The sequence below is a fragment of the Malus sylvestris genome, chromosome 6, assembly GCF_916048215.2.
Source record: "Malus sylvestris chromosome 6, drMalSylv7.2, whole genome shotgun sequence".
Taxonomy (NCBI): domain Eukaryota; kingdom Viridiplantae; phylum Streptophyta; class Magnoliopsida; order Rosales; family Rosaceae; genus Malus; species Malus sylvestris.
Genome location: NC_062265.1, coordinates 3,801,527 through 3,828,391, shown reverse-complemented (window position 1 = coordinate 3,828,391; position 26,865 = coordinate 3,801,527). Strand labels below are relative to the sequence as shown.

Below are 26,865 nucleotides of genomic sequence, written 5' to 3'. Positions count from 1 at the left end.
TAAGAGAGATTTTGAGTTTAAATCTCATAAAAAGGGAGTTCGATACCAATTTATTTTTTTACTATAAATATATCATCATAAAAAAAGTGTGAAGCATATAAGTTAAGAGTGGTTCTCTCTTATTGAAATTTGGAATACTATTATGTTTGATTTACTTTCATCCATAATACGTGCTACTAAGTCATCCAAAAAATTAAAAAAGGGTTAAATCTTACACATGGAAATATCCTCAATTCCTCATTATCCAAGTTTTTCACAAGTCGATGGATACTACAGAAGGCTTTGTGCCACTGCCACAATCAATGTCGTTACCAACACAGACGTGCAAAATCATAAGCCGACTCTGTAACCCTAATGACATTCTTCGGATCGATCGCTCCAAACTTTAGAAAGCAAAATTCCGACAGACATGTCTAGTCAATTACAAAGTAATGCCATCGAAATAAAAGTTCTTTCGGCATGAAAGCGTATCTCTGGACAATGCTATACATAAGCTTGGAAAGAAAATCTGTGCACATTTGTTGGATTAATATGAAAAACTTCAACGCAGTTCTGCTGATACGCATACCATTATCGTCATAGAATGGATGTAAACTCGTCAGTACCAGGCTCACAACTGACCTGTTCGTATGTCCCCATCAAGACGTTCGGCATTAAGAGTCCCCGGAAGCTCTCTAAAATCTTCATTGAAAATAGAATACGCACTGCAAATTCCAAGCACAAAATAATATTCATAAGATGCTGAAGGCCTTCAGACATTGTTCACTAAGAACGCACAGAGGGGAAGGACGGGAAGGAGTGAGTGCCAGAAGCAGCCAGAAATAGTCGAGAAATCATTTGGTGAGCATGATAAATTCCAACAGGACACAGGATTCTTCAACAAATATGTGAACAATGTTCAGCAAACACCACTAAGCACAACAACAATTTCTCATTTCTTCGCGTTCAACAAGTTTTAAAGTACTCAGGTAATTCCCTCATGCAAGGAGAGAAACTAAAACTACAGTCAATTGTTTTAAGTCTCTTCTATTTTTACACCCCTTCCGAATAGATCGCTGTTTATCTTCTTCTTTTGATAGTATTGATGAAAAAGTTGTGATAGTAATGACGGAAAAAGTATATGCAAATTCATCTTTCACTGTAACCGCAATTTACATGTTAATGGCAAAAATTATATCCACAATAGAATGAATACCTGACATCGCCAGGTTGCCGCTTTCCAAGATTCACGAGGATGACAACAAAACCTGTGGCAAGTATCTGAATGCAGAGCAGTACCAAACAAAAATTACATCAGCTATCTTAACTTATTTTTTATTCTCTTCAAAAAGGTGGTTTAAAGGGTAGACATTGAACTGCCAGTTTAGTGATATGTGTTTTGCTGTATTAAAAGGAAGGGGCGTGGCCGAGGCGTCCAATGGATAGCCCAGCCTAGGCGCGAGGCGCGAGGCGAAGCCTCATGGAACCTAAAATTTTAATATTATATATATATATATATATATATATATATATATATAAGTATATTTATAACAATATAATACTTTGTAAAAACAAATATAATTATAACTAAATTAAAGATAATATCATCTTCTTTATTACTAAGTCTAGTTGTACTTGGAAACTATGTCATATAGTCTCAAAATGTTATAATTATTTATTTTATTGTAAGCAATTATAGAGAACTTCAAGGAAAATAAGGATGAATGGTCACAATTATAGGAAAATTTCATGCAAAATAAAGGCTGAATGTTGCAATTATAAGTAATTTAAAAGGAAATAAAGATTGAGTGGAGTAGTTATAGGGTATTTAAAATGATATAAAGCAATAATTATGGGAATTTAAAGGAAAATAAAGGGTTGAGTGGAGTTTTTATATGGTATTTAAAATGAAATAAATGGGATGGAGAATTTATAGGGTATTTAAAATGAAATAAATGGTGAAAATAAAGGGTTGAATGGAGTATTTATAGGGTATTTAAAATGAAACAAAGGCTGAGTGGAGCAATTACCATGGAAATTTATGGGATTTGGAGAGAGAAAGTCTCTCCTTCTTCTTCGTTGAAACTAGAACCGCATAAAACATTTCAGAAAACCTGGATTTTGAAGAAAAAAAGGCCCACATGAACGCCCTGGACATCCTGAGGCGCGCCTCTGCCGCCCAGATGCGCTCCAGCGAAGCCTTCCGCCCACTCCCTCAAAACAGAGGCGGGAACATTGATGCCCAGCCTCAGAGGCCGCCTAGGCGAGCCCTGAGGCCAGCCTTTTAAAACACTTTGAGTCATAAAGAGTGGATGAAGGAAGATGTATTTATAGAAGACTCCGACATCGGATTATAGATTATGAGTTCATAACCCTAGCCCATTCACGTTTTGGGTGGAAGTGGAACAGATCTACCACATTAGAATTTATAACAACAGGAACTAAGAGAAAAGAGGAAACGTACATATAAAGGGCCAATGTCCCATCTGTGGGCAACAGGTGCGAAAATAAACCACATAATGATAATTACCCACATCTTCAGACTGAGAGAGAAAATTGCCATCAAAAGGATATCTATCAATAAAACATAAAAAGAGCTTTCTGTCAGTATGTTGTATTCTTTTGGTGGGGAAAGAAAACAAACTTGATGCCTACCAGGGAGCTTCATCTTATCATGTAGAAAACTGTACAATGCCCTCTTCCATGGGCTCGATGACAGTGGAAGCTGAAACTTCTGGAAATACAAAAATCAAGGGAAGACTATTAGTTGATTCACAGTTTATGCAATGGCATTGACATTTCAATGGGATAAGGGGTTCAAGCATACCAGATCTTCATCATCATCGTCATCATCAAATCCATCCCTAAGATGTTTAACTGGTGGCTTTGGTTTGACAGCAACAATTAGGGAATCTAGACAAAAATATATGTTTAATAATTAATCCTAGCCACTCATCAAATGAGCCAAAAACAAGGACTCTTAACTTTCTTTTCTCTATCATGCCAAGCTAAAGACCTCACTCAAAATGAAGAAAAGAAAGGCATATGAAATTTTTTTAAGCGACGTAATGCTTGTCAAAACAATAACTGTTTAACTTTCATCCATCCAAATCTGTAATTCAGGTAGCTGATTAAGTCAGAGTGGTCACAGTTTTGCAAAAGTATAATATGGAGTTAAACAACCACAAACAACTATATCATAAATACTAGAGTTTGAACAAATATATTGTGGAACTCCAAACAACTTTTATATCGATGTGAACAACAAAATCAACCGAAGCTTGAATGTAGGTTGAAACTACCCAACTTAATTAAGGACTGCTTTTGGGGTGGTCCTCCCATTGTGAAATTTCATAATCTGCACCGATAGCCCAAAAGATTTCAAGATCTTCCATGGATTACTGTTCTCATTCATATCTGGTGTCCTCTTTGTCTAGAAAAGGCATAAATTTAGGCTGGTGCTATCCACACACCTCTTAATAGCTCCAACACACCCCTTGTTAATTTATGTCTTTTGTTCCTCTCTAATTCATCCGATCCAACGGCCGATACTTGAGACACGTATGGAAGGTAAAAAGGAGTATGTGGATAGCACCACCCTAAATTTATTCCAGTTTAATTAAGAGAAGGTTTGTAGAATCCTCTCTGATGTGCAGCTTATCATTATGTTTATGTTTTCATGTAGCTTCTCTTTCTAGTTTCATTTCATTTCCCGTTCGGATCTTTTCTTTTCTTATCTGTTTTGGTCCAATGCTTTCTAGATGCTTAGATATGTAATTTTAGGTGATTTGGACAATAGAACCATTTTAATTCAAAAAAATTTAAAAGTTGGGTGGGGAAATAGGAATTGTTGTTGTGGGGGTGGGGGAATACTGCGGCTCAAATAAAATCAAGTGATAAATACTATGACAAGAACAATACCACCGTCATTGAGTTGTAGGTACACATCTTGCGCACTTTTGCTATCATGCAATACATTGCCTCGCAAAATAAGCCTCAGCCTCTCAATTGGTAAGTGGCCATTCTCAGCTATCAATTTTCTCAAATCATGCACCTGTTTATGACAAAAAGTGGAAGCACACCAATATGTGATGATGCACACCTTTAAATCTCAAACATTTTTGTTATACACTCATGTCCTTTACCCTAGACTTATAAAGTTAGATGAAACACTAAATATTTTAAAATATGAATACATGCTAAAAAGAATCTCGAGACACATATACAGTGCTGGCAGAGATTATACAGACAGCAGAAAAATACTAAGGTCAGAAGTTCCAGATTAACTACAACTACTTAGAGTGTCTGAAAATGTCACAAAGTAAACAGAAAGCAATGTATTCATTGGAGGTTCTATAATGATCATGCGCACGCACAAACATCTAGAGTTAATTACACCAACACCCCTGATATTTAGCAGCGTGTTCACTTCAGGCTCTGTACTTCTGGAATTCACAGTGCAACTACTTGAGGTTTAACATTGTTACACACATAGCCCCTTCAAGGAAGCAATCGGGTAGTGGATTTGACAGAATCGATTAAGGACTAAAATACACTTACGGTGTTAGTCCCAGAAACGTGTCATTGCGTAACGGGAAAAGGTTGTGGATTGTAATAAATCTAGACTTGAACCTTATTGAAGAGTCTAGTTCTTAGAGGCTATAACTGGTGATCTCGTAAAATCTATCATACAAATTCTTGAACTATCAGCCAATAAGCTTCGGTCCTGTTGCGGTCTCGACTCTCTCGGGCAAGTAGATACATATAACACCAGTGAATTGGTCACGTCTGACAATCAGTGAATTGCTTGACTAGGCAACTGTTTAAAATCCTCACCTTTCGTCAGAACAATAGGTGTTAATTTCACGGAGGCACACATTCTGCCAAATGATCAAGAATTTGTAATCTGGGTTTTGATCAATTATGTATGCATAATATGAAATATGAACAGGAATCACATAAAACCAGGTAATTTTCCAAATGCAATCTGAGTCATGCATCCATATCTGACAGATATTGAAAGGGAGGGGGGCAAGAAAGATGAACGTACTGTGATGGATGAGGGGACTTGGAGACGAGAAGGGGGAGCTGGGCCAATGGTTCTCACAACGATCTCCACCTTCTTCTTCTTCTTCTTCTCAAACTCCTCGTCGCCGTTGACGATGCTGCTGTTATTCGAAATGGGTATCAGCTCTTCCTCCTCAGTAATCTCGCCCATACCATATCAAGCACCGGCGTCTCCGCCACCAATTCTTTCTTGGGTCTCCGTCAACCGTCGCCAAATTCACAGACACCGACGTCCGGGCTGTTCCAGAATCCAGACGGAGTCCTTTCGCAGGGGTCTTTTGTTTTGTGCTTTCTGGTCGGACTCTCACAAGTCACGAGTCAAAACAGAAGCAATGGACCGGGCTTCATTGGTATTGGCTATTGGGTACTAGAATTGTAAAAGGGACTCGGTTCACACCTCAAGAGTCCAGGCCTTGTTTCGTTGGATAAAATCCTGTACGAGCAGCCTAGCCACGTTTCTCGTTCACCTAAATACGATTCATACCATCACGTGATGTTCGGTGTTAATTATATAAAAATGTGAGTATAATGTGAGGCAATGTTCAAAATAAATTCGTCACACGTGTGAGGTGTATAAGAATGTGAGACAGTGTTTCATATTGGAGGGCAATGTATCGTATTGGAGGTTTACCAAGCCCTTGTGTATTTGCTATTAGTCGTGTTTTACGACAGAACCTTAACTATCTTTATTAAGTTTTTTTTTATTTGTAAAAAAATAAATAAAAAGTACCTAAATCCTCATTACTAGGAAACAAAGTTATCTTGTTTAATTCAAAAAATAAAATAAAAGACTATAAAAAATATTATTACAGAGAAGATCATGAGGACTTTTTAAATCGTAAATAGCAAAATAAATAATGCTAGGAGACTAAAATTTTAAACCAAATTTACAAACCAAATGATGTGGTTATATATGATTTGATTATTAATTAAATGTCTGTTAACGTGTTTGTTTTTTATTAGTGACACATCATTTGATTTAAAAGTTTGGTCTCCCTAACATCACCTTAACAAAATTGTTCATAAGTATTAACTTTCATAAGAAAATTGAAAAAACTAAATACAAGTGTCATTATACTACACTGCTACTGTGTTAATTTCCCTATAGTACATTGAAATCGAATATTAGCCATGTCTCGATAATACGTATTTAGAATTTGAATTAAACTCTTGAAATCTACTTAAATAATGACATACTTTAGTTGTAGTCCAACTGCCAAATTTCTCAAGTTTCATAAAATACAAAGTATTTTTGCATAAAGTTGAGGTTTCATTACAAAACCAATTGAGAATATAAGAGGAGTAGTTCAATTACTTAAAAACACATACAAGATCATTTCTTTCTCGAATGTGAGATTCATACTCTTAACACGCCCTATCACGTGTGACGAAGTTTCGAGCCTAACAGGACAACACAAATTGGAGGACATAGAACACAAATTGGAGGACCTACAACACGTGCGATTTTTTGAACTTTAGATATGAGACAACTTGCTCGATACCATAAAAAATTTTAGATTTCACCATAAAACAAATTAGTATACGATAAGTAACTCAACTACTTACAAGCACATATAAAATTCATTCTTTCTTTGACGTGGGATTCATATTCACTTTCTCAAATTTCATTTTTTCACAATGACGATGAGGACAAGCTAAAAGTTAAAAACAAGTTTACTTGAGTTGAGAGTCATAAAATAATAACTAAATAAATAAAAATAAATTAAATTAAACTGGGTCTTTGTTTTTAAAACTTGGGATGAGGCTTTTGTTGCCAACCATTCATCCAAGATAAAACGACATATCCCATCCGAAGGGTGTCCTTCCCTCCTTTCTTCGATATTAGCCTCTGGTGGTTTGAGATAACCAGACACACACAGAGAGAGATAGAATTAAGCAGAGAGAGAGAGAAGAAATATGGCACTGAGAATGTGGGCTTCTTCTACAGCCAATGCACTCAGAATCTCCACTGCCTCCAAATCCCACCTCTCTCCTGCATTTTCTCTTTCCAGATGCTTTTCTACTGGTACGTAAACTACACACCTTTCTTCAACTTCATATTACATTTGTTTGGTATAACTATAATTATTAAAGGGCCTACCTTTTCACTTATATCAAAGGATGCAGCCAATGCATGCATGATTTTGTTCAAGTAGAATTTGAGTGCTATGCAGACTTGGTTTCAGCGAAGTTGACTAGAGCAGTGTGCTCCATCATTTGCAACTTGCATCTAAGTTTGAATCCCCTACCTCGTAGTTTGGATTAATTTAGTGTAAATATCATTGTTTGTCAAAGAAAAGAGTGATTTTAGGAGTGCTGTGTATTTGGGGTATTTTAAAATTTGTTGTTGTAGGGTAATTAAGTTGAAAAGAATTGTAATGTTGGGGGTTATGTTTGGATATTGCAGTTTTGGATGGATTGAAGTATGCATCTTCACATGAGTGGGTGAAGCATGAAGGCTCTGTGGCAACAATTGGCATCACTGATCATGCTCAGGTTAATATATTAATATAATTATTATATCCTTTCCACTGGTCTCTGAACCTTTAATATCAATGTCTTTTGCAATTGGGTTAAAGAATCATTTTATTTTTTAAAATTGTATTGTTTGAGCATTAATTGTAATTATTCTCGTTTCCATAATATTATTTCGATACTTAATAAAATATAATATGATAAAGTATTAGCCCATGGAGTGAGTGATGCAGATGAAGCTTTGTTTCAGGACCACCTTGGAGAAGTAGTGTTTGTTGAGCTACCAGAAGCTGGTCGCTCAGTCTCTCAAGGAGGCAGCTTTGGAGCTGTGGAAAGTGTCAAAGCAACCAGTGATGTAAATTCCCCAATCTCCGGCGAAGTCGTCGAGGTTAACTCAAAGCTTACTGAATCACCTGGTTTGGTAATTCATCTTCCTTTTTCTTTTTCCTAAAACAATGCTTATCCTTCTTTCAATATATATTATTGTTCAAATATTTGTTCTACCGTGCATGAGTGCATCCATGTTTAGACACAGTATCGTACTCTTGTTCAAACAATTTGACATGTTATGCTGCTAAACCGTTAATTTATTTTGGGTATATTTAGATCAATTCGAGCCCATATGAAGATGGATGGATGATCAAGATCAAGCCCAGTAGTCCATCAGAACTAGAATCCTTGTTGGGACCTAAAGAATACACGAAGTTTTGTGAGGAAGAAAATGCAGCCCATTGAACTAATTGATTTTCAGCTGTTTAAGGTTTAATTAATGTTTGGTTGATTTTCAGCTGTTTAAGGTTTAATTAATGTTTGGTTAAGTTGTTAAATATTATTATCAAAGTACTGCAGAATCTAAGTCAAACCTCATGTTTCAACCTTCTGCCTACATTTTATGCGAATAAAAGTACTTGTTGAATCAAAACCGAAAAAAGGTTCATGGATTCGTTTTCATACAAAAAAAGGAGAGATATTAAAGGTCCATTCAATCATTGCAGGAGTAAGCATGGGCATATGGATTTTAAAGAATTTGAATAGATTGTGGTGGATTGTGGTGAAAGGATTTGAAATCCTAGAGGATGAGGTTGGATTCTTTTTAGTTTGGTTATATATACTTTTTGCTCTCAAATTCTACAAAATCCACAACTTATTGAAATCTTCCAAAATCTTAATTTTTTAATACTCTTAGATTTGGATGGATTTTAAAATCCTTTAAAATCTTTTAATTGACTACACCTAGATTTGAATAGATTCTAAAATCCTTTAAAATCTTTTAATTGACTACACTAAGATTATTTTAAAGTCTTTTAAAATCATTTCAAATCCAAGTTTGACTACACCCTCTTAGATTACTTTAAAGTTGACATTGCTTGTATATTATAAAGAAACTGCATTCAACTGTTCACTTCCATCTTGTTAGTCTTCACCAATTATATTGGACCGTACATATGATTGGATTAAGACTTAGATTTGTTTATAAACACCTTCAAGGCAATCCCTATGCCTATAGTATGTTCAAGGATGGCAGGACCAAGTTGTATCCTCAGAAACATCCAAAGATCGAAAATCTGAAATATGACAAGTGATGTATAGAAAAACAGAGGGGGCCAGCCTCACTTTTGCCTTGTAATCTTCCACCAACTAGCTCTCGGTACAGTGATCTTATTTTCTTATCGTCCACCGGATGAGGACTGTAAACATATTTTACAAGTGGAAGCAAGTCTGCCCTGGTATTTTTCAGGTTATATAGATTGTGATGGAAGCTTCTTAATTTTTGCAAGACAATTGTCTTTGGGTCTTGGATGGGGTAAGTAACTCACTCCAATTGCCGGATTGAGTCGTTCAAGCCTGCATTCAAAGTTAAACAAGTTGAATGTCAAAGGCAGGCCATCTATTATTTGTAACTTTATATATTAATTAATTAATAATAATAAAAAAATAGTGATGAAACTACTACAACATTTTAGAATTTGAAATGTCTGATGGTCAACTGTTCGATAATTGGTTTAAAGTTAAGTTGAAATTTATACTCCTCCAAACAAACAATTATAATGTAGAATATCACTTATATTAAAAAAAAAATTTAAGGGTAAATTACACAGTACTCTATCAGGTTTGAGGTCTATTACAATCGCATACAACATCTTCAAAACATTTCACTTTCATACCTCAACTACTATTTTATTTCAATATAGTACCTTCGTGGCTGCCACATATATGCCACGTGGCAAATAAAAATAATTTATTATTATTTTTTTAAAAAACTTGAATTTTCTCCAAAAAAAAAAAATTGAAACCCACTATCCCTCACGCCCCCACAAGCGACCCACATCCCCATCCCTAACCCAGAACCCAAAAACCTAAAAGAAGAAGAAGAAGAAGAAGAAGAGGGAGAAAAAGAAAAAAACAGAAAAAAAGCCCCAGTTCATCCCCCCAAAACATGCAAGAAGAAGAAAGCCCCAGTTCGTCCCACCCGAGCCACCCCTTTCTCCCATCCCCCATCACCCCTCCCAAAAATCCCCCATCACCCACCCTAAAAAATTCCACCCGAGATTAGGTGGATCTACCACAAAACTAGTCCAAAAATCATCTCAAACTCAAAAGTATTTTCAAAACTCACCCACATTGAAAATCACGAGATCCTAGCGGCGGGGGGAAGGGAGGTGGTCGCGGGTCGAGGTGGGGCGCCCGGGGGGGGGGGGGAGGGTTCTGGGGTTTTTTTTTCTTTTTTTCCCCCCTCTTTTTCCTCGTCTTCTTCTTCTTCTTCTAGATTGCAGGTTTTTTGCGGGTGGGGGACGAACTGGGTTTGTGGTTTTTTTTATTTCTTCTTCCTCCCTCTTCTTCTTCTTCTTGGTTAGGGATAGGGATGTGGGTCGCTGGGGGGGGGGGGGTGAGGGATAGTGGGTTTCAATAATTTTTTTTTTGAGAAAATTCAGGTTTAAAAAGAAAAAATTATTTTATTTGCCACGTGGTAGACATTTGGCAGCCACGTGGCATCTATGTGGCAGTCACGTCAGCATTTAACAGATCAATGAATGGAAAATGTAACGGAGGTGCTATATTGAAATAAAATAGTAGTTGAGGTATGAAAGTGAAATGTTTTGAAGATATTTTATGCGATTGTAATAGACTTTAAACCTAAGAGGGTACTGTGTAATTTACCCAAAATTTAATGATAATTAAAATTCTTGAATTTGGAACCTCACCGTCCAAATATACCATTGCATTGGTTTTGGATACACTTTTATTAGAAAACACATTGATATTTTTTTTTAAACCTTACGTCTTTCATAGAAAAAAACACTTGAAAGTGCTTTACGAAGAATTTCTTAGAATTTAAATACATTGATAATTCTTTTTAGACATGAGAAATTTCATCTCTTCTAAGTTTCATTAATGAGTAATTCATCTTTTACTTTCAAATTAGACACTTCATTTTTTTTTATCCATTTCTTCGTTCAAATTATCTTGAATATAGTGAGTTGTCTAATCCTAGACACCAAACTAACCTTCTGTGTTGCCCCCAAATTTCAATCGGTATCGGACTTGACAGGAGGGATTCAAATCACACATTTTAAATCCAAGTATCCAAATAGAACCTCAGATATCGTATTCATGACTTCGTAGTTATTTGACTGAAAGAAAAGTGCAAAGCACAAATGGAAATTAAACAAAGGGGAACTCACTCATAATTAAGGAGAAAATAGTGAAGAAATATTGTAATTTCAAGCTTGGTCAAATCAATTCCAGGGCATAGCCTACTTCCCATTCCAAAGGGAATGAAACTCCCTGCCTTGGCATTACTTTCCTACAAAAAAAATCAAACCACAACTTGACTTTGTCAAAAAACAGTTTGCTCTGGTATTTCGATTTTCAGTATACTCTGGTGTTTTTAACCATTAATTGGTCAAAGATATAATGATCAAGGCATAAAAGGTGAAAACTACGCTAGAAGGCATGCATGTCATATGATATTACAAGTTACATTGAATTATGAGCATTATCTTGCTTACATTCCATCTGGAGGGATTAAACTCCTTTGGATCTGGATAATATTCTGGGTTCAAATGGACACCTCTATACCACATCATTACTTTCCAACCCCTTGGTATTGTGTAACCTTCAAGACACAACATGTTCCAGTGAGTTTAACAGATTAAGCAAGGAATGGAGAAAGTAGTGAAGTTAATTTACCAAAGATTTTGACCTCAGTAGCAGCCTCTCGGTAGCTATACAATGAGACGTTAACAATGCGCAGCGTTTCATCGATTACCTTACCTCAGAAGTAATCAAACTTGTTAGTTGTTACGTACATTATATTAGCAAAATAGATGGTTGAAGAGTTGAAATTAGCCACCGAAATCATACCTTGGAAAGATATTCCATCTGTTTAGTTCCTCTAAAGTTAAATCCTTCTTCTGGTGATGCCGTTTTCAGAATCTCCAGTTGTTCTGCCTGAAATATAATAACATTGGGTTCAAAATATTTCAAAAGAAACTCAGAAACAATTGAACTAGGGTCCTTGGTTGGAAGAATGTGGCCACCAAAAGTAGCTGGAGACAACATGTTCTCACAATTTCTTTCCAAGTTAACCGAAAAACAAAAAGAGACTGAAATATAGATGCACCCACCTTGGCTTTTTGGTAGTATTCTGAATGTTCATGTAAGAAGAGAGTAGCCCACAAAGTGGCATGGGCTGTAGATTCATGACCAGCGTTTAAGTACATGAGAATTATGTCTATAATCTCTTCATCATCTAATTTGTTACCATTCTCGTCTTCGGTTTCTATTAACATATCGGTCAATCTGTTCTTTCCTTTGATATCTGAGCTTCGTTTCTTGCCCGCCTTCCGTCTACAATACCTTGAATAATCTTAACCATCCCTTTTCTAGCCTGATTCGTGTAAGAATATCATTATCGAGATTCAAGTCTAAAAAATGATATCATAAAAAGAAATAGATAAAGACCCGCATCTCAAGTTGGTTACAATAGTACACTCCCCTCTCTTCAACCATGTTTGAATATCTCTTTTTGTAGTTTAGATTATTATAGAATACCTCTCGATTCTCGAATCAAAAAGAAGAAAAAAAAGGAACTGAAACGAAGAAATTTATCAAGTATTATCTGACCTTGAGGGCTTTATGAAAAGCAAAGCCAGGAAGGTTAATGGCCATGGCCCTTAGACCATGATTCATAAGAGTATAATCCTTTTCCATGGTTTCCAACAGTGTACCAACCTCACAACTCAAGAAAATGAACATGATTATTCTGAATGTGATCTTCCTAATCTCTATCAAGAACTCAACGGGTTTCTTTGCTTTTGCTAATTCATCCAACGAACTGACTATGACATCCTCTATATACTCCGGGTACATGGACAGTGCCTTGTGACCACTGATTGGGGCGAAGATATTGATATTGCACGCCAGCCAACTCGCTGTGGTTTGGCCGGAATTTGCCTCGAAAGGGGCAGTCTGCGTCGGAGCTTGTGTACGGGGCTTCATGGTTCGACTTCCAAGATGCTAAGACTATGGTTGAGTTCGTAGCGACGAGATAAAGACGATGGTGATGTTGAAATTGTGATTTGATGATGATTTTAGGATATGGGTTATGAGTGTGGCACGGTGAAGGAGAAGAAGAAAGAGAGAGTGAGGGAGAGTGATGGGAAAGAGAGGGAAGAAGGAGACCAAAAAGGGGATGGGCCCCACGTGGTACATAATTTAACACCAAAAATAATTTTAAAAGAAAACAATACCCAAAACAAAATGAAATTACATTACTTTTAAGGGTGAGGTTTCACAATCTACCCCCCTTATAAAAAAATTTCGTCCTCGAAATTTAAAAATCACTTACTAAATTGAAATACTCGAAAATAGGAAGAAGAATATAAAGAGAAATCAAGTCAGAGTGGGTGCATCAAAGAGAATATGCCACACCGTCGTGAGGCGGGTTGCAAAATCCTCTATCATGCCTCCAAGCTCTTACTTTCTTCCCCATCAATGTAAAAGTAGAAAACATACTTTATAAAGATATAAAGTCGGAAACGCATATTGACGTAAGGTAAAAAATAAGTACGCAAGATACTATAGCGTCAAAAATAGATATGTACTAACATATAGGTTGAAAATTTGAGCTGAACTTAAAAACTAAAAACAGAAATACTTCCCCCAAAATATTTGTAACGACAAAAACAAATAACTAAAGTAAAGGAAGTTAAAATACTTATACTGAAAACCAAGATTGAAAAATGAGAAAGGGTCTCGCCCAAGAATTTGTAACCTCACGTAATCCAAGAATAAATGTGTCTTTGGATCGAGTCCCAAGAATAACAAATCCAAAACTATATTAGCCGCCATAGATGGATCTTTCTGCTCACTTGCTCAACGAACCCAACGAATAAGTTTTCAATACCACAGTCGGCCGCCTGCGATATCGATCACACATTTGTTGTCTCGGTAAGTAAGCAGTAATTTCTTGAGGGTGTACAATTTCACATGTCGTAAATTCAATCATCCGAATACCAGTTCACAATACTCCTCTGCTAACCAGTGTTGCCTGTAGAAAACTTTCGTACTACGTCGCAAAAGTGTCGTACCCAACCAACAAAATAAAAACTATAGTCGTAACAACTCCATCCAGCACTAAGCATCATATCCTTCTCAATTCTTCCAAATGTGACCAACTACTCCAATGTTTTGCCAACAAAGAACTCACTTGAAAACTATACCTTGGAATTCAAGAGAAGTGGCTACCATGTTAATAGCAGACCTAGAAGCTCTGGCCAAGCAAGTAGAAACGAGAAGTCACTTTCCCCAACAAACAGTATCTCTAGGGAGCTATTGCAATACTCAATTCACCTCTCCATTTTTGCTTAGTTGTAGATTTCTAGTCAAACGAGGCCAAAGTTGGTGGAAAGAAGGAAGAAGAACTCGTAAGTGGTCAAACTAAAAATCCCATAAGAGTACACACCTTTCTAGAGAAGTGTAAAGATCTTCCAATTCTCGCCTCGATCGCACTGTGGTGCCATCCCATAGTGCACCAAACAAATATGCTAAAAGTGTTTCAACATCCACAGACTCACAATAAAAGAGTTCTGGAGTGAAGTAGTGAAAAGCTGCGTTGAGACGACACATATCGTTGGAAAATAACCGATGTGATGCCCATGAATTATAGTAAGATGGTGATACAATATGCTGACCTTCTGTACTAAAACCTTCAACCAACTCTTATTAAAAGACCGCTTAAACCTCATGCCCACATGCCCTCGAACCGAAGGATCCTGGTAAAAGGTAGTGGAAAGCTGCGTTGAGGTGAACACATCACATCATCGAAAAGGTCTACCAGAGTAAGATATGATGGTGATGAATTGTAGCAAGATAATGAGTGGTTACCATTCAATTCAGCGTGAAGATAGTGATGCAATCAGCTAATCACTTACACTACAATCTTCACCAATCTCTTACCAAAAGACGGCTTAACTTCACACCCACATGGAATTCTTTCTGGTAAGCTTGTGAAAAGGTTATGCTCTTTACGTTCCTGTCTAAATCGATAAGAATTTGGAGCACACTTCCGCCAAATCGATCGATCGTGAATTCCTTATTGATTGAGCGAGAAACCATGTCGAGAAGGCTGAATGAACACTCAAGAATTTGAGGGTCAAAACAAATCCATTAAAATCTAGAGTACAAGATATCGAGATTTGAACCAGGAACCATGCCGAGAACAAACGTTAATGTATTGTTCCAGCATGATTCAGTTTACATTGAGAAACAAACAAGCAAAGGAAAATGAAGATGCAGAAATAGAAGTCACTGTTTATGATTATTTGGCTAATCATCACAATAAGGTTGACGGGTTTCTTAGCCAAAAAGGAAACAAGTCTAAGCTTAAAGAATAGTTAAAAAATGCTTATAAGATTTGACGAGGCCAAAGACATTTCAAAATTCACAATACTTTATGAGATTTGTTTCAAAGTTCAAAAATTAAACATAGAACCTCTGAATCAACAGAATGACGAGGAAGAAAGATACGAAGTAGCATGCGTATACATGCAGTGACACGATTGGCTATCTTAAAGTGATGCTTTTGAGAAAACCAAGGCTCAATGAGTCCAGAGAAGTTTAGAGCAAAGCTCAATCTTCATACAATGATGAATATGGTAGAGTCTTAAGCCATTACACTGAAAATTACAAGGCTTAACAATTAACGAACAAGAGCACTAGTTAGTTGGGCTACAAGCAAAAGGCTAAGTTCACCTCTATCGAAAAGTTCGTGGACAAGGTGCTAGGGTTTTACCACCGAGTGCCAGACCTATGTGAAGTTCAAGGAGTCTGTTTATCCAACAAGTCTGGATTTTCATCATCCAAGTCCAACTACAACAACGACAAGAATCGCAACACCTTTTGGAAATTGATGGGAAAAGCGTATGCTACCGAGAAGTTTCCCAAGAAAAGTGTAATCTCTAGACGAAGTCAACTCTCGAAGGATTTGATGTGAAGTTGACAATCAATGGTTAAGGAACTTGACTTCGTCGTTGAGTAAACAAGAAGGTAATCGATAGAACAATCGTCGAGAATTGTTATAAAAATCACACAAATTTCTTTAGTGGTAATGAGTCTGAGAATATTGATTTGCTCCCACCAACTACCACTTACTAACCGTTATCACAACTAACATATACTCGCTTTCTCTAACACCAAGTTTCGAGCAATTTCCAAGATATATGACTCTGCCCGCCATTTCTAGGGAACGCATTTCGCATAATGATATCACCGTTTCAGGTTTCTATTGATCTTAACCAACTCGTACCACCAAGATTTTTTTTTCCGTTTCCCAAGATTTCTATGTAGAGCCGACTTCGCCCGTAATTCCTAGGGAACGCATGTTGCAGAGTGGCATTGCCATTTCGGATCTACAGCTGGTCTTGACCAAACATCCTCAAACTGAGATTTCTAAAACACTTCGTTTCCAAGTAACACCGACTTTACCCGTCATTCGCAGGGAATGCACGTCGTAGAGTATCGATCCGATGTTGAAAGTTGTCCAACAATTCAAACACATCACCGATGAGGCAAAATCCCGACACAAATTCTTGTATTTCAACCAGATGGTGACAATTCAAACAGAGAAAGGTTTACACAATTGCGTCGAATGACACCAAATACAGAAGTCGTGACATCCAAATGATGTCATGAAAGACACACTACTACCGTAAGAGAATATCCTAAGTATGCTCTGAACAAACCAAGCTCTGATACTAATCTGACAAGCCCCGATCCCGATATTCCCCGAATACCAGGATGAGCATGTGCTGGCCGACATCCGAGGGCGATGAAAGCCATTTGTTGAGTGCAAATGCTGAGAATAAGGAATAGATAAGACTTATAAATATAAAATAATCAAGAATATGCATTTAAGGAACGTGTTCAGAGCATACGACTAAATAGAACACCGAAAGAAATAATATAAAATTAAATGAACAAAGGAGTGGGTCCTACACCGAAAGGACTCGAAGATGTGGATGCGGAAATGCCTGGATGTCAGGATTGTATGCCTCGATTCTAAGTCCTGAAGGGGGTGCAAAACAAACATGAGTGGACCAAGTTGATATATATATAATAAAACAATTATCAACATACTAACCCCTAGGTTTTATGAAAACACATATATCATGATAAACATAGGTTTTTCGAAACCTAGCATGCCGTGCAATGTCTCAAATCATAACTTGTATATATAATAATCACTAGTGAATTGTCCGATAACCCCCAGGCCCCATGCCGACTCCCTGTCTCTGAGCAGACAGTCAGAGGAAAATACATTTCAGGCCCAATGCCGGCTCCCCGTCCCTGTGCTAAATAGCCAGAGGAAACACACTCCAGGCCCTATGCCAACACCAAACCGTTGCCCGGGACGGACCAGAATCTATCCCTTCGTCCCGTAGCGGAAGGACCACTAGGTAAGTACAAAACCACTGAACATATATATCTTGAAAAGAAACTTCATACTATAAAGTCATCCATCATCTATACTATAAAGAGGTGTTCGAAACATATTCTAAATATCATATCGTCATCCATCGGATATTCTATAAGAACATGGGTTATAGGAAAAATAGTAATAATTCAAAATAGCCTCAGTAAGCAAGTTATCTCAAAGCGTTTCATAGAACATAATCACTAAATCATGCTTTTCCATGTATGCATTTCTACTATTAAAACATGCATTTTTAGAAGGGGTCCACTCACAGTACTTCGCCACCGAAGAGCCACGCAACTAGCGAAGACAAAAACGCCACTATAATTGCCCCTAAGCACATAAAGGGCTCAATTAATAAAACTATATAATAGCAATAGAATTTGGGAAAACGGACATTGGAAACGGATAAATTTTGAAAACGTCAATAGAATATTCCCTGAATATTCCCTAATAGAATATTCCCTGACGGAATATTCTCCATTAAGGGTTTTAGGCCGACTAGGGTTTAGGGTTAGGACTTGGGTTAGGTTTAGGTTTAGGATAAATGGTTAATAGGTTTAGGTTAATGGGTTAGGGAATTAGGTTGATAAAAGGCCTAGGGTAAATAATTGGGTTTAGGGTTTTTAAACTAAAAGGGTTTATTGGGTTAGGACCTTAGGTTTTAGGGCTTAAAGAGGAAAGGGCTTAAAGCCCTGGTTCAAAAGGCCCAAAGGCTTTTAGCCTAAGGGTTTCTGGGTTCAACAAGGGAACAGGCTGAAGGCCCTAATTTAAACATGGCCCAAAGGCCTTTATAATTAAACAATTAAAATTAAAACAAAATAAAAGGAAAAAGGGTTTGGGTTGGGCTCGGATCCAACAGGCCTAAAGCCCCAGTTCTAAATGGCCTAAAAGGCTTGGGTTTTCTGGAATGTGGGTCGCCGGACCCATTCGAAAGAGAAGGCCAGATTCGGCAGGAATTTACACAAACTTTAAACAACCATAACTTTATCAATACTTAACGAAATCAAGTAATTCAAAAACAGAAATCATAGCCCTTGAAGAGGCGAAGAGAATGGTACCTCACATGATGTCTAAATCGTCGTGGTTTGACCGGAAAATGCCTCGAAAGCCTCAGAGGCCGCCGGAAACTGGGTAAGATTCAAATGAGTATAACTTCTTCAATACTCAACGAAATTGGGTGAAACAAAAAGGAAAGTTGTCGTTCTTAGTGAGACAAAGAGAATAATACCTTGTACGCCAGCCAACTCGCTGTGGTTTGGCCAAAATTTTCCTCGAAAGGGGCGGTCTGCATCGGAGCTCGTGTACGAGGCTTCATGGTTCGACTTACAAGATGCTAAGACTATGGTTGAGTTTGTAGCGACGAGATAAAGACGATGGTGATGTTGAAATTGTGATTTGATGATGATTTTAGGATATGGCTTATGGGTGTGGCATAATGAAGGAGAAGAAGAAAGAGAGAGTGAAGGAGAGTGACGGGAAAGAGAGGGAAGGAGACCAAAAAGTGGATGGGCCCTACATGGCACACAATTTAACACCAATTTTTTTTTAAAAGAAAACAATACCCAAAACAAAATGAAATTACATTACTTTTAGGGGTGGGGTTTCACAAATATAATACAATTCAAAGCATTCTCTCCTTGGCACTAAAGCCAGGTTAAGAAAAATAAAAATATTATTATTATTGCAATTTGTCTGAAGAACATAAATCACCGTGCAGCCTGTTGTGCCGTGCACTGTGAAACCAGTGAGCGACGCCGTCGTTGCTGATTCGAGTCAACTGAAAACCACCGTGCATCCAGTTGTGTACTGTGCCCGTCCGACCAGCGAGCGATGCTGTCGTTGTAGACCGGAGTTCACCGAACCGATCCCTGCATCCACTCACGACCCACTCACTATGCATCGATCTGATCAAACTGAACATGAGAGTAGGATCAATCATGACCGATTCAAGTCGCGTGCATTGGTTGCCAAAGCTAAGGCTGATTCTGATCATACAAGTGATAATGGTAAGGCTTTAAAAATTTCTGCATCTGTTATGAATAGTACATGGATAATTGATTCTGGAGCTACTGAACATATGACTTGTGATTCTAGACAAGTCCAAATCCTAAAACCATCCACCAATACTATAGTTAGTGTTGCCAATGGTAATGTTGTCCCCATATTGGGGAAGGCGATGTCTCCCTCTCTGATACTCTGATTCTTGACTCCGTACTTGTTGTTCCTTCCCTTGACTATAATTTATTATTTGTTGCTCAAATAACTGTCGCCCTACATTGCCTTGTTATTTTTTGGCCTTCCTTTTGTGTTTTAAGGACATTCAGACTCGTAAGACGATTGGTTATGGTATTCAGAGGGGAAAGCTCTACTACTTGGAGCTGACATCGAACAGTTCTCAAAATTTAACTCAAGCTCTTGCCGTGGAAGGATCTCATAGGGGGAAGGATAAAGCTTCAGAGGTTTGGTTGTGGCATCATCGACTTGGACATGCTTCTTTCGGCTATTTACGAAGATTGTTTCCTAGCCTATTAGTTAAGCATGACGTTTCTAGCTTTAAATGTGGTGTTTGTCAAATGGCTAAAAGTCATCATACTTCATTTCCATCCAGTATGAATAAAAGTTAAGTTCCATTTATGATAATTCATTCTGATGTTTGGGGGCCATCTAAAACTGCTACGTTTGGTGGTGCTCATTGGTTCGTTACTTTTATTATGATTGCACATGTATGACTTGGGGTATGTTTGATGAAGTCCAAAAGTGAAGTTCCTTATTTGTTTCTGCAGTTTTATAAAATGGTACAAGTACAAATAAGTCCCACATACAGGTTCTTAGGAATGATAATGGTGGTGAATATGTTAACTCTGACCTTCGTGCCTTTCTTGATCATCATGGCATTGTTCATCAAACCACATGCCCATATACTCCACAACAAATAGGTTTGCAGAATGCAAGAACCGTAAGCTTTTGGAGGTTGTTCATGCTTCTTTGCTCGAGGCTCATCTTAGCTGCGTATCTCATTAATCGTGTTCCATCCCAATCCGTTGATTTTCAAACACCACTTCAGGCTCTCTCCTCACACGTTGATGCTCATGCAGTCCCCAATCTTCCACCTCATGTGTTTGGCTGTATGGCCTTCATTCATCTTCATAAACAGCAGAAGAGTAAGCTTGAACCTCGGGCCTTACGGTGTGTGTTTGTGAGGTATGCTTCAAATCAGAAGGGATATCGTTGTTATCACCCTTCGACGAAAAAGTTGTTTGTCACTATGGATGTTGCCTTTCATGAGAATGATATGTACTTTTCCAGTCCTGAGTCTTCACTTCAGGGGAGAATCAAACAGAAGTTCAAACTTTTGACTATACTATTATGGAGACAGATAGTATGAATGATTTAGATTTAAGTGGTGATGTCTTGGAAATAAGTGGTGATCATTCACAAGAAAATAATAATGTGAATGAATTGGAGGTAAGTGGTAATGTCTTGGAGACAAGTGGTAATCATTCACATGGAAACAATGTTGAAAACTTTGAAAGTAACAAGTTGACTGCACCAGATAACTCACAACCTTCATCTTTGCCTGACATCTCACTGCCAGTTTCCTCACCAGCGGACAACCCTGTGTTGCCAACTACCTCACAATCGATATCACCGCCCTTGAGCCCCAATAACCATAATCAATCCCCTTTGATCCTGGATGCACCACCGCCACGTCGCCTCTCTGACCGTGTAAACCGAGGTATTCCTAAACCTACTTATGAAGCTGACCTTAAATGCAAAACTAGGTATCCAATGAATAAGCCTAACCCTGAATCCAATGTGTTATACCCATTAACTAATTATGTGTTGACCAGTCACCTGTCAGAATCAAATAAGTCATTTTTGTATCAATTATCTATTGTATCTATTCCTAACAGTGTGCAGGAGGCCTTAGCTGATCCATGTTGGCAAGTAGCAATGAATGAAGAGTTAAAGTCTTTGAAGAAGAATGCTACCTGGGAGATCGCAGACTTGCTAGTTGATAAGAAACCTGTGGGATGTAAATGGGTTTATACTGTGAAGTATAAAGCTGATGGGATGGTGAATCACTTCAAGGCAAGACTGGTAGCAAAAGGATATACTCAAAAATATGGAATTGACTATACATATACATTTGCTCCTGTGGCCAAGATCAACACTGTTCGTGTTTTGTTGTCCTTGGATGCAAATCTTGATTGGCCTTTACAACATTTTGATGTGAAGAATGCCTTCTTGCATGGAGGTTTGACAGAAGAGATTTATATGGATCTTCCACCTGGATGTATTGCTCCAGATAAATACATAAGAAAGGTGTGCAAGTTGAAGAAATCCTTGTATGGCTTAAAGCAGTCTCCTCAAGCATGGTTTGGAAAATTCACAAAATCTATGAGAGCATTTGGTTACCGACAAAGTAACTCCGATCATACTTTGTTCTTGAAAAGACAGAATGGGAAGCTTATTGCACTTATTGTGTATGTAGACGATATGGTGGTAACATGTAATGATCCGGAAGAACGTGCGGCCTTGCAAAGATACCTGTCTACAGAATTTGAAATGAAGGACCTTGGATCCCTGAAATATTTTGTAGGGATTGTGGTGTCGAGAATCAGTTCTGGAATTTTCTTGTCTCAGAGGAAGTATATTATTGATTTGTTGCACGAAACTGGCATGTCAGCCAGTAGCTACACCATTAGAAGAAAGATTGAAACTTAGTGTTGATTCTAATCAAGTACCAGTTGACAAAGGAAGATACCAAAGGTTAGTAGGCCGTTTGATATATTTGGCACACATAAGACCGTACCTTGCTTATGCCTTGAGTGTAGTGAGTCAATACATGCATGATCCTGGAGAACAACATATGAATGCCATGATGAGAATATTGTGATATTTGAAGGGAAGTCCGGGCAAAGGAATTTTGTTTAAAAGGAATAATCACTTTAGCTTTGAAGGTTATACGTATGCAGACTGGGCGGGTTCAATTGACGATAGGCTCTCAACATCAGGTTACTTTACGTTTGTTGGGGGTAACTTGGTTACATGGAGAAGTAAGAAACAGAATGTGGTTGCCCGTTCCAGTGCAGAAGCAGAATACAAAGGTATGGGTTTGGGAATTTGTGAAATTTTGTGGCTTAAGCTTCTGTTAAGCGATTTGGGTATACAACATGATCAGCCCATGAAATTATTTTGTGATAATAAAGCTGCCCGTGACATCGCACATAATCCGGTACAACATGATAGAACAAAACATGTTGAAGTTGACCGGTTTTTCATCAAAGAAAAATTGGAAGGGAAAATAATTGAAGTACTGACGATAAGAACAGAAGATCAGTTGGAAAATATCCTCACAAAAGCTGTTTCAAGTCATAAGTTTTCAAGTTTCTTACACAAGTTGGGTATGAGCGACATATATGCACCAACTTGAGGGGGAGTGTTGACTTTTCTATTTTAAGTAGGATCCCTAATTGATTGTAATTTCGTGTATTCTCATGTAATCACTTGTAATTAGTTCTTTTTCCATTTATGTTAGGGTTGTAAACCTATAAGTACCTCTTATTGAGAAGAATATAATACAATTCAAAGCATTCTCTTTTAGTTTGTTAATGACATTCAATCTCTGAATTCGAACTACAGTTCAATTCCTCGCTTTCTCAATAGAGATTTTCTATAATATCCTGAAGTATGAGCCCCTAAATGTTTTAAGGAAAACTAATGAAAAGGGTTTAAAAATTTTGAGTTTTAACGATAATGACAAAATAAAGGGTAAAGTGAATAGTACCAGGATTGACTTTTTAGTGTAAAAATGTGATTTTTCGTTAAAGTGAACAGTACTGTGAGCTTTTCGTTAAAGTTCTCGATGTTTTAAGCTATAAATCTTTTATTTAAATATAAAAATAAAAATTTCGTTCTCCTTTATCAGCTCACTAAAGCCCACTTGGGCCACTTCTTAATTGAATGAGATGATACATTTGTCCTTTTGTTGACAGCTTGGATTAGAAAAATCAAATCTTCATATACTGCCATAAGATTACAACAATAGTAGGTTTGTGAAAGGAACTTTCAGTTAGACGCATACCAGCTGTCGAGTTCTTAGGCCATCTCATATCGAATGAGGGCCAGAGGACTCGCTTTAACTCTATATTCCTCCAAGAAATTAATATTTTAATGAACAGTACCAAATCATATTTCTTATTACAACAACTTAAATTTTAAAACTACAACTTAAATATTAAAGACAACAACAACAACTTCAATTTAAAGACTATAATCATCATCTTCATCCGCCATTGTAGGAGTATAGTCAGATGTAAACAACTATCGTCATACCATAATTTCCCACATTTTCCTATCAAAATATGCCTTACTCATTGGAGTGTAATCTGAAGTGTTCCTTTGCATGTTCTTATCATCCATCTCTTCTTGTATTTGTTTTGCCTGTTCTTCGTGCCTATGGTTCCTTTCTTCCGCGGCAAAGGATTTTGCTCCATCATTAATGGCAACAAGGATGCCATTTCTTGCTGAAAGGCGTAATCATCCTTTGCCTTGCCTTTTTCCTTCAATTTTCGAGCCCTGTTTCATCCTGTAGCCCTAGGTATGGAACCTTCAGCCGGAGATGAATTTTCTACCCTTATTTCTTTAATGGTAGGACATCCATGTTCATCCCCAACTGCATTTGAGAAAACATTTCCAAACACCAGCGTAGGACCAACTCTTTCTTGAGGTGGATTTTCAAATAGCACCCACCCTTTACAAATTTCCCAACAACCGCGATGACTAGAGGGTTTTGAGTTGTCCTCCATATACAATTCCTCTGCTGGCGTATGATGAGTAAATTTTATATTATATATTTTACCCTATTCTTAGTATATTTTGGTTAATATTTTGGAAGAATTTTGATACTTTGAATTGTATTTTCAATATAGGACTTTCAACTTCCACTGGAGCAAAACAAGACCAAATGGACGAATTTTGGAGTAATTCTAGTTGGAAGACGTTCGTGAGTCACTTAGCTTGATCATATCAAAATTTGGGATTTTTCTACCAAGCTGTTATTTTCTGGCGATAAAATAAAGGAACGACGCGCGGTGAAAATGACGTTTCTGGGCTTAAATTGCGTTTTTGGAGCCCAAGATGACTCAGATGGTTTCGTGGCCTTCTGGAGATGTGCTCGGAACGGCCTAATCTTTAAAATAAGCTATCTTGGGCCGGATTTGGAGGAGATCTGAGACTAAAACGGGGCTGGATAAGTACTTGGCAGATTCCCCTAGTTTAATTAGGGTTTTATTTTCTAAGATTTTTTATTTTTATTTTTCTTAGTTTCCTAATTGGAATAAGAGACCTATGTTTTAGGGTTTGTGGGGGGCTTAGCAAATATATTGCTTGGCCGTTCTTTATTTTTTTGCTACGCTTTCTTTTATGCAACTTAGGAGACAGAGAGAATTGCTAGGGTTCTTGGAGATTTTCTACTTTAAGGTGTTTTCAATCCTTTTCTTAATAATAGTTCCTATGATTTCAATTATGAATATGCATAACTAATTCCTTTTGCTAGGGCGAAGCCTTGAGCCTTAGCATGAATATGTGATTTTTATTTAATTGCATATGATTGATTGTATGCATACTTTGAATTATTAATCACCGGGATTAAAACTATCTAATTATCTTAATGCCTGATCACCATTAGGATCTTTAGAAAAGTAATTTGATGCAATTTTGGTTGGAAGGTTCCCTGAAATTGATGCTGGCTTCTTGTGATTAATAATTGTAATTTCACTTAGGATGAACACCACGTCTTAAGGGTTGCATGGTTTTTCAAAGGGTTTTCATAAAGCATAATGAGTCTTTCATGTTCAGATTTGATCCGAACGTCCGGATAGGTTGCATGTTAGATATACGTTCTATGTTGGAGATTCCAAGTGGAATATGAATTAGGAAAATCTAACCTTCAAAGTGGCATGTGTAGATCATAAGTGATTGGTAAAAGTTCATAGGATTGGTTGGTGATGGTGGAACCCTAGTGCTTTCTTAATTTGATTTCTCCCAAAACTGTTTTCTTTTCCCTCTAGTTTTAATATTGCAGATTGTCTTATTTTTATTAGTTAAATTCTTTTTATTAAATTAGGCCATAAAAATCAATCATCTCAATTTCTACTTTACAATAATTAATTGGATTTTGGTTTGCTTCAAATTAATTAATAATTCCTGTGGAGAACGACCTTGCGAGATCCGTTTATACTACAATAACCTTGTAATTCTTGCAAATATTATAGGAGTTTTTATATTATGCACATGAGTAGTAAAATCCCTATCAAGAAAATGGTGCCGTTGCCGGGGATTATTTAAAATAATTCGTCCTAATTAGATTTTCAGTTAGTTATTGCTGTTTATACATATAAAAAAAATTTAATTTTCGTTTTTATTTTATTTTTTTATAGATTACAACAGGGCAGTGCAGATTACAATCTGTGCATGGTCAGCACCCGTTCAACAGTGCATAAATTGATTCCACTTGATCCAGAACTTGAGCAAACGTTGAGCAGAAGACGCAGGGAACAAAACTTGCAGTGGGTTCCTTCTTTACATGGGACGTTTCTGCCGTCTTTAATTTCTGGGAATCTGCACAGTAAAGAAAAAATGGCGTTCGTTATTCCAGAGGTGGGTCAACCTTTGGGTGATTCTTTAACAGCTTATACCACTAACATATCAAGTTGCATTACTTATCCGGTATTGGAGGAAGGGTGTACATTCGAAATAAACCAGCACATGTTGAATATTGTACCTACATTTCATGGGTTATCAATCGACGATCCAAACATGCATATTGCAGAATTTTTAATGGGATGGAAGAATATTTTGGTGAGAGGATTTTCAGCCGAATCTATTAAGCTCCGTTTATTTCCATATACTCTGAAACATCAAGCAAGGAGATGGCTTTTCACAATTCCATCTGGAAGCATTAGTACTTGGGCCCAACTTAGTGAAATTTTTTTAAACAAGTATTATCCAGCTTCAAAGACTCTTGACATGAGAACTCATATTTTATCTTTTGCCCAAAAACCAAATGAAGAGTTTCATGAGGCATGGGAATGGTTCAAAGAGTTGATTAGAAAATGTCCACATTCCAGTATTAACAGTACTGATCAAATGCATATATTTTTCAGAGGGTTAAATATGACTACAAAAACTCTTGTCAACGCTTCATACGGAGGTTCGTACAAAGATAAAAATGCACAAAGGGCTTGTTTGTTATTTTAAAAAATGGCAGCAGATACACAACAGTGGGCAGTTGAGCAGCCACAATCTAGGTCTATTTTTAAGATGTCTAACGGCTTTCCATATGTTACAGCACAAATTGA

At 37.3% G+C, this 26,865-nt stretch overlaps 2 protein-coding genes, 1 non-coding gene and 1 pseudogene across 3 annotated transcripts; 1 reads left to right on the top strand and 3 right to left on the bottom strand.

The window, feature by feature from the left end:
- Positions 1–211: 211 nt before the first annotated feature.
- LOC126627186 (uncharacterized) lies at positions 212–5,354 on the bottom strand. The gene is made up of 7 exons (XM_050296623.1): positions 5,030–5,354; positions 3,901–4,033; positions 2,807–2,892; positions 2,635–2,713; positions 2,444–2,553; positions 1,196–1,260; positions 212–704 (listed from the first exon to the last, which is right to left on the bottom strand). The coding sequence occupies exons 1-7, from the start codon at positions 5,195–5,197 to the stop codon at positions 611–613; spliced, it is 735 nt and encodes a 244-aa protein (XP_050152580.1). The 5' UTR covers positions 5,198–5,354; the 3' UTR covers positions 212–610.
- Positions 5,355–6,858: 1,504 nt separating this feature from the next.
- Positions 6,859–8,396, top strand: LOC126627324 (glycine cleavage system H protein 3, mitochondrial). Its single transcript, XM_050296779.1, has 5 exons — positions 6,859–7,072; positions 7,454–7,542; positions 7,772–7,942; positions 8,128–8,281; positions 8,319–8,396. The coding sequence occupies exons 1-4, from the start codon at positions 6,964–6,966 to the stop codon at positions 8,254–8,256; spliced, it is 498 nt and encodes a 165-aa protein (XP_050152736.1). The 5' UTR covers positions 6,859–6,963; the 3' UTR covers positions 8,257–8,281; positions 8,319–8,396.
- A 715-nt stretch (positions 8,397–9,111) lies between these two features.
- Positions 9,112–13,023, bottom strand: LOC126626823 (ent-kaurenoic acid oxidase 2-like; annotated as a pseudogene).
- A 13,507-nt stretch (positions 13,024–26,530) lies between these two features.
- Positions 26,531–26,635, bottom strand: LOC126627556 (small nucleolar RNA R71). The gene has a single exon (XR_007625050.1). It is a non-coding gene; the product is annotated as a small nucleolar RNA R71 (small nucleolar RNA).
- Positions 26,636–26,865: the final 230 nt, after the last annotated feature.